The 8,634-nt window shown below is 39.9% G+C and overlaps 1 protein-coding gene across 1 annotated transcript in view; it reads left to right on the top strand.

Moving 5' to 3' along the window:
* The window catches only part of SLC30A8 (solute carrier family 30 (zinc transporter), member 8), a 26,702-nt gene extending 20,628 nt beyond the window's left edge, over window positions 1-6,074 (top strand). The window contains exons 6-8 of the mRNA XM_006769129.2: window positions 434-539; window positions 3,484-3,618; window positions 5,205-6,074. Of these exons, the coding sequence (XP_006769192.1) occupies window positions 434-539; window positions 3,484-3,618; window positions 5,205-5,350 (387 nt within the window). The 3' untranslated portion in view covers window positions 5,351-6,074. The remainder of the gene's footprint in view (window positions 1-433; window positions 540-3,483; window positions 3,619-5,204) is intronic.
* The last annotated feature ends 2,560 nt before the right edge of the window (window positions 6,075-8,634 follow it).

The raw sequence follows: 8,634 nt of genomic DNA, 5'->3' as shown, positions 1-8,634 counted from the left end.
CTCTCTTCTTCTGTCACTGGTAGTTTCAAGCTTAACACAGGGGTGGGGAATGCCTGGCTTGAGGGCTATATAAGGCCTGAGAAATCATTTGGTTCAGCCCTGCCAAGGCATTAGGGGTGAGTTAACTAAATGTTTGACCAAATATAGCAGGCTAATTTTTAAGTTGATAATTCTGTATGGCCCGCCAATGATGTTATAAATATCCAAATAGCCCTTGGGAGAAAAAAAAGGTTCCCACCCTTGGCTTAAGAGAAAGATTGAGTCTTCAGAAAGTTGCCTCTGAATTGGATATCAGGTGTCATGTTGGATGTTAAGTGGGGGGTGAAAGGGTGATAGAGAGGGAAGGAAACAGGGAGGTTTACATATTTTATTCATCAGACTTTCTTCAAAGGAGACACACATTCAGTTAACCTAAAGCCCTTATATTTTCCAGCCAGACTATAAAATGGCCGACTCAATCTGCACATTTGTGTTTTCTGTCCTGGTGTTGGCCAGTACCGTCACAGTCTTAAAGGACTTCTCCATCTTACTCATGGAAGGTAGGAGTGATTTTATTTTATTCCCAAGATCCATGTTTTCTCTTCTTGGGGGAAAACAAATATTATGATTTTCTTTCCTATGGAACAACTAAAAAGTATTGGTTTCTATTTTTCCTCCAGTAACTGTTAAATGTTATGGTTCAGTATAAAAACAATATGCACACACACTAAAGATAGACATGAGGAAGTTATTGTGAAGATATTAGTTTATCCCTAAGTGTATGGACAAGACCCAAGAAAGACAGTATAAACCTACCCTTAGCAGCATTGTAGCTATTCAGAAGAGCTGCTTGCCTACCCTAATTAGACTAGGCCAGCAGTTCTCCAACATTAGTGGCATCGGAATTGGTTGGAGGGTTTGTTAAAACAACACAGATGGCTGGGCCCACCCACACCCTTCCTGAGACATAGGTCTGGGGTGGGGCCCAAGAATCTGAAGTTCTAACAACATGCTGCTGCTGCTCTGGGGACCACACTTTGAGAACCACTGAATGAGTCTTTTCATAGCACTTAGAGATTCCTATAGGAGGGTGCGGGGAATGGCTTCCAGAAAATTCTATCAGAGCCAGAGGTTTGCATCATATCAAACATTTGGATGATCATAAATATCCGGATATTGGATGAACTTTTCTTTTTTGTCTAGCACATTTTGAAATAAGGGAGACACAGTCTCAGAGGACAGTTGCCTTCAAAGCAGTTCGCAGTTTTAGTGTTCACTGCCATGGCTGCATTTAAGGTTTCTGTTCTCAGTGGGCAGTATCATTGTTGGCAGATGATAATGTTGACAACAGTGAAACCAAATGGAGTCAAATGTAACTGAGTAACAAGCAAACTTCCTCACTCTGGAGGTGACAATATTTGATCTGTCAAGTCACAAATGCACCCATTTCCTCTCCTGAGGGCCAAGTGCTGAGCTGCAGCTGTTGTCGCTAGGATGGCACTTACTGACTACCAGGGCGATAAAAGGCAGATGGGCGCACTATTGGTGGAGATGACTATATTCCACTTTCCCTGTCTCTCAGTGTAGATCTGCTCTGGTGGTTATCTTCCTTATTTATTTAAAGAAAGGACAGTTAATTATGGAAACTGCCAGATAACTCCTATCTGGTAGATGCTTAATTTCTAAAATAGATTTTCAAATTAGAATAGCATAAAAGAATACTTATCTTTGGTAACATTTTAAAATAATATGCAAAAGTAGAAAATGAATTTTAAAGGTCTCCCCTTTTTTCCTACTTTGAATTCTCAGTCCCATTCTTCAGGGGTAACATCTACTTATAAGTTGACATACATCTTTCAAAAGATAACTATATATATATATATGTATAATATATATATACATATTAATATTTACATACATACACATATAATGTATACCACATTATATATAATATATACATATAAATATTTATATATACATATAATGTATATATACACATAGAATGTATATATACACATAGAATGTATGTATGTATTTTTTAAACAAATAGGATTCTGGATTTGTACTTATTTTGCTCTGCACTTGTTTTTTTCACTTGGATATCTTTCCATTTAAATACATATATAGAAACACCCTATTTTTTTTACATAGCTATAAACTATTCCACTGTATGCATGTACTTGCTTATTGATGGCCATTGCAAACAACGGTATAATTAACATTCATGCGCATATATATATTTTTAGCATTTGTACACCTTTGGAATAATTCCTAGAAATGTTATTTCCATTTCAAAAGTTCTGTGCATTTTAAAATTTGACAGATATGGTCATTTCTGCCAAAAAACTATTTCAACATCTTTTTGGCCAATAAAACATTAACAGTGCCCATTTCCTCACATGTTCACCAACATGGGGTATTATCAAACTGCTGATTCTCTTCCTTCCTAATATGATTGGTGGAATATTTTATCTTATTTACTTAATATGCAATTCTATAATTGAGTGATTTTTTCATTTATTTATTAATCTGGGAAATTATTTTTTAAACACTTATTTGAGTACTTTCTTGGATGCATTAATATTCTTGCAGGCTCTCCGTCAGGGGAAAAATGGTCCCTAGAATGGGATGGAGCACGGAGGTCCATGGGAGCATAGCCCCGTGCTCATTGACATTATTTCATGGAGCAAAATAAGTAATACTGGGCTTGTGTTCCTCATGATCGTAAAGAGATAAATGAGGCAAGAGAGACAAAAGTAATGGGATCATGACTTCATCATAAGGGTCCTAGATGAATGACAGCAGGTCTTCAAGAGCCAAATGAAACTCTGCAGAGATGACACACTCGGCATAACAGTCAACTGTGGGCTGCAATCCCTAGAGTCTAGCATTTGCATAACACCTCACACTCAGAGCAGGAACTGCAGACCCTCGCATCCCATTTATCTATGTGGCCTTAGCAATGCTTTTTAACCTTTCTGTCTCCCAATTTCTCCTCCAGTGAAATAGGAACAGTAGCACTGATAAACTAGCTCGTAAAGTTCTTGTAAATATGAAAATAAGACAATCATTATAAATAAAGTACTTAGCATAAACCTTGACCTACTATAGGTTCTCAACAAAGCTATGTCTTTATTATTATTATTACTATAATACAACAACTTCACCCATGATTGTATATACATTCTATGACTAATCTGAGAAAAAATCCCACTAATTTGTTTCTGCTATCCTGAGCTTTGTGCAGCTAATTAAGTAAAATTACATATTGACCAACTCTTTGTTATCGCTGTGAAATAATATGAAGTGGGATTAAACTAAACTCAAATTGTAGAGAATTTTAAATTATCCCTGAGGAGAAAATCCCAATGAGTAAGGCTCTTAAATCCTGAAAAAGGCGGGTTAAGGATCCACCCCCCGCCTCCCCTTACAGCCCCAATTGGCCATCTAGATGAGCTATATTCAGTGGAATAACAATAACCTCCCACTCTTTACTTGTGTCAGGTGTGCCAAAGAACCTCAACTACAACGCTGTGAAAGAGCTCATCTTAGCGGTGGATGGGGTGGTGTCTGTGCACAGCTTGCACATCTGGTCTTTGACAACGAACCAGGTGATTCTCTCGGCTCATGTTGCTGCAGGTCAGTAAGACTGGACAAAATTCAGTCCTTGTTCTGTAAAGTCAGTAATTTTCCTCCTTTTTGTAGAGCTACCCTTAGTGGCCAATACCTGTCTAAACAGCTGTGAAATACTTTGTATTACCAAGGGCCTTTGAAAACCATAGCCCTTGTCAATGTTGTCATGGCAACAATGATACTGATGCTATTCCTAGAGAGGCTGACTGAAGAGGGTAGGACAAAGTGGGTAAAAATGCCACCCAAATTTGAAGTCCTTAGGCTCTGAAAATTAGACTTCACTTGTTTGGCTTGGAACTCAAACGGTTAAATAATAGGGATGATTTCAATAATAAATCTTCATTGAGTATCTCTTGTGTATGAGATGCTTTGCCTATCACCGAAGAAAGATACAGCATACACAGGTTCCATGCTTAAGGTTCTTTTTTTCTTTTCTTTAAATATATTCTTACTGATTTCAGAGAGGAAGAGAGAGAGAGAAACATCAATGATTAGAGAGAATCATTGATTCATTGCCTCCTGCATGCCCCACATGGGGGATTGAGCCCACAACCTGGGCATGTGCCCTGACTGGGAATTGAACCGTGTCCTCCTGGTTTCTAAGTTGATGCTCAACCACTGAGCCACGCTGGCTGGGGCCTAAGGTTCTAACAACCTAAAAAACTTGGTAGTAAAAATTAATGGTGATACATATTTTTTTTTACTGGATGATTAGAAATTCTATAACCATGTGAGATAATTCTTAGGAAATTGGATTTATTCTAAAAATGACTTTCTCAAGGAGAAGGTGATTTTGTCCAGGGTATGTCCTAGAGCTGAGAAACTGGGTGGTGGGAGGTGTCTCTCTGCCTCGGGAGACAGGCCAATAAGACACATTAGGCTGCTAGAAAATAACTCAGGAAGTTATGTAGACAGAGGGTACAGGAACATCGGTGACAGTCATTTGAGGACTTCGCTTTCTCAGACATCCCGATCTTTGCTGAGAGGCGCAGATCTGGCTGCAGGGAATTTACAGCATCCACAACACTAATATTTTATTGCAAATGCAAGAACCTACTAATCATGTTACTGTGGAGGGAATTTTACAGCCTCCTGATACCTTTGGGGACAAGAGAAAAGATGGAGTGAGGGTTGCTGCTCTCAGAAAGGCCTGTGGGGAGCTCTAAATGCTCCCTGCCTCCTGTCACCAGCCTTAATATAGGTTCTGATTAGATATAAGGGCTGCAACCCAGAGGTCCCTGGGGACTGGTGAGCAAGGCTGTATAAGAAATAACAGGTCTGCCTTGGCTTTTTCCAGGGCTCATTTCCACTTTCATACTCAGCTCCTAGGAGTGCCAGACCCCAGAGATAATTGTGAAGAAGAGCTCCCATAGTGTCTGGGTACTTTGCTGCCCTAAAATCCTTCCCCGCTTCTACACACACACACACACACACACACCTTGTCTGTGCAGATGTAGCTGATTGTCAGAGACAACCTGGCTCCTTCTGCGCACTAGGCCTGTGCCCCACCCCACCAAGCACATTGCTGGAGATGTAGTAGTTCCTATTTGTGTGCAATCAATGTCAGGCTCACCATGATTTCTCTTCAACAGCAGCCAGCCGGGACAGCCAGGGCGTTCGGAGAGAGATTGCTAAAGCCCTCAGCAATAGCTTTCCTGTGCATTCACTCACCATTCAGATGGAATCTCCCGCCGACCAGGACCCCGGCTGCCTTTTCTGTGAAGAGCCCCAGGACTAGTTCAGTCAGACCATCAGCTTCCTGAGTTGACAGGTCACTACGTGATGCTCTGCCGTTCCTGGAACATAAACAAATAAGGAACCAAAGGAAGAAGTTTGAGAAATTGATGATACAGTACAATGCACATTTTATACTTCTTTATTTAGCTCCACCCACCATGAATGAGATGCATTTGGATTCACTAATCAATACTGATTATCATCAGTAGCTGTGTTCCATTTCAGGAATACATGTGTGGGCCATTCCTAACTGGGGCTGAAATAACAACTGTTTGTAACTACAGGCCTTAAAAAGTGCATCGCCCTTCAATAGCACAGCCTAAGGATGAGGGGGTCAAGATGAACTAAGGGAAGTCTGATCAGGAATCTGTGGCAAGAAAAGAGTCACAACAATTTCCCAAAACTGGAGAAGTAAAAATAAGAAGAGTCAAGTCAAGGATAAAGAGAATCTGGAGGCCCAATACCTCATGAGAACTTGACTTTCCCACCAAGTTGTAATATGATTTGAGGCAATTCTTTTGAATCCTTATCTATCAACATCACTATCCACTAAATGGGGTAGAAATGCCCTCACTCCGTCTTGCTTACAAGTTATGTTGTACTGTGTCTGAAACGATTGAATTATATTGTACTTCTCTGTATAAAAATCGTGGACAAATGCAAAATTATAAAATTTACTGCTTTTGGAGAGTTTTCATATGGTAGGACCTATTAATAAAAGAAAATGGGGAGACATAAAGAGGCAGATTACTTATTTCAAGTCACATGGAAAATAATTTAGTCAAAAAGTTAATAAGGTCTTGAATAATATTTATGGAGTACTGACTATTGTCTAACTGGTCAATTTATCACCTTGCTTCACTCTAATGATAACTTTGAGCCTACAGATAAGGACATAGGCTCATACAGGTTAAGTGCCTTACCCATGTCTTTTATTCATTCATTCAAAAATATTTTTTTGAGGCAGGCTATGGACTGAGCATTGGTGGACCAAGTTGATATGGTCTTTGCTTTCATAGAGTTCTTTCCCTTTTGTGGGAGAGACAGGCATTGAACTAATAAATACCACCAAGATTGTAATACAAATAGAAACAACTGATCATAAGAGAAAAGAGGCTGATTTAGATTGGGAGAGGTCAATAGAGAGCCTCTCTGAAGAAACAGCTTCTGAGTTGAGAGCTGAACAAAAAGGCAGGTGATAAGCAAATGAACAGTAAGAAGAAACTGGTTTTCGGAGAAGCAAGATCATGACTGGAAACCCCGGAGAACGAACTTGGTGTGTTTGAGGAATGGAGGGAGGACCTTGTGGCTGGAGGGCCCTACATGAGGGGGTGAATTTAAGGACCTGAAACAGGAGAGATAAGCAAGTGCATGTTGGAAAGTAGCTGAAACCTAGATCTACGGTATTTTATCCAAAATCTCATCTATACTTTATCTTTGAACACTTTTATTTTTTTGGCTATTTCTTTTATTATGTTTTTCAAATACAGTTTACATTCACTATGACTCTCTATTAGTTTCAGATGTACAGCATAGTGGTTAGCCAATCATGTACTTTACAGAGCACACCCGCCCACTGATATTTTTTTTAAATATATTTTTATTGATTTTTTACAGAGAGGAAGGGAGAGAGATAGACAGTCAGAAACATCGATGAGAGAGAAACATCGATCAGCTGCCTCCTGCACGTCCCCCACTGGGGATGTGCCCGCAACCCAGGTACATGCCCTTGACCCGGGACCTTTCCGTCCGCAGGCCCACGCTTTATCCACTGAGCCAAACCGGTTTCGGCCCGCCCACTGATATTTTAAGTACCCACCTAGCCCCATACAGTTATTATGATCTTTTTGACCAAATAATCTGCATTGAGAATGAGCCATTATTTCAGAATTGCATGCAAAAGACAAGACTGTGTTATTCAAAAGAATCAGATGAAAAAATTGTTGAGTTTAAAAGTGAAGAACTGACAGTATTTCTTAATGTATCCTATCCTGGGAAGCATGAAAATTGTACCATCTCTACAGAGTTTGGCTAAGGAAAGAGAACACTGAATGAATGGAAATGGTTGTGGGCTGACCTGCCAAAAGACCTTTCTCCCAGGGAACCTCAGTTATGCCAGTGACAATGGGGGTATAAAGGCAGATGTTAATGAACACAGGGAGAACTGAGTGTCCAGCTTTCAAGATTTAAATTTAAATAGTAGTAAAGAAATGGATGGCTCACTTCAGTCTCTAGCCCAATAATATGTCCTAAGCCAGGAAACATTCACTGGGTTATTGGATCCTGACTCAGATGTTAGTGATAGGATATTTTGATTCATATTTAACCATTATTCCTTGTGTGGCTATTTCTCTTCTCCTTGGGGAAGGGAGGCCAGAGGAAAGGCCAAATTCTCTCATTCTAAATCCTTGACCATATAATACCACCTAACATCTACACTTCAGTCCTTACCTCCAACAAGGAGGAGGAGCTGTGTAGGAAGAATATAGTAAGTTCCATTTTGAGTATGTTATCTGAACATGTGAACTTCCATTGAGCATTTAGAAATTTGGTCACAGATCTTAAAATAGACAACTTCTTGGGATTTTTTTTTTCTAGTCTGAACTTGGACATGCGTAGGAATATATAGAGAGGCCTTTTACAACTAATCTATACTTCCTTGTCACATTTTGGCAATAAATCCCTTCTACCTTTAAATTTTAACTTGTGTATTACAAAACCTCATACATTTACTGTTCAAAAGAAAAATATTTCCACATCTGATCACTGCCTTTATCCGAATGCTAAAGCACTGAGATCAACCAGAGAATGTAGCTGTAGAAACCCAGACATCTTTAAGAGAAGCCTACAAAACATCCGAGTTGACCCCAGCAAGTTGGTGTCACGTATAATTTAGATATTTACCTACAAAAAGACATAAAGTGGATGTGAGTAATTCATTCCTCCACAAGCGTGACTTGGGCATCTGCTGTGTGCTAGGTGTTGTTCCTGGCATTGGAGCTATAAAAAGCCATCGGGCACAGTGAGTGCTTCTAAGCCCTGACTCTAAGTCCACATCACTCGTGGAGAGTAACATAAAACAAAGATGTGCAGGTCTATACCCTGGGAATTCTGAACCAATGGGTCTGGTTTGGAGCCTGAAATTTAAAACACACACACACACACACACACACACACACACACACACACACACACACACACCATATCCAGAGATGATTCTAAAGGACAGCCAGAATCTAGAAGAACCTCAACCAAAGGGGACCCCCACCCCCACCCCACCCCCCA

The sequence above is a fragment of the Myotis davidii genome, unplaced genomic scaffold (assembly GCF_000327345.1).
Source record: "Myotis davidii unplaced genomic scaffold, ASM32734v1 scaffold1, whole genome shotgun sequence".
NCBI lineage: Eukaryota > Metazoa > Chordata > Mammalia > Chiroptera > Vespertilionidae > Myotis > Myotis davidii.
Note: the sequence above shows the minus strand (reverse complement) of the source record. Positions and strands in the feature narration are given on the sequence as shown.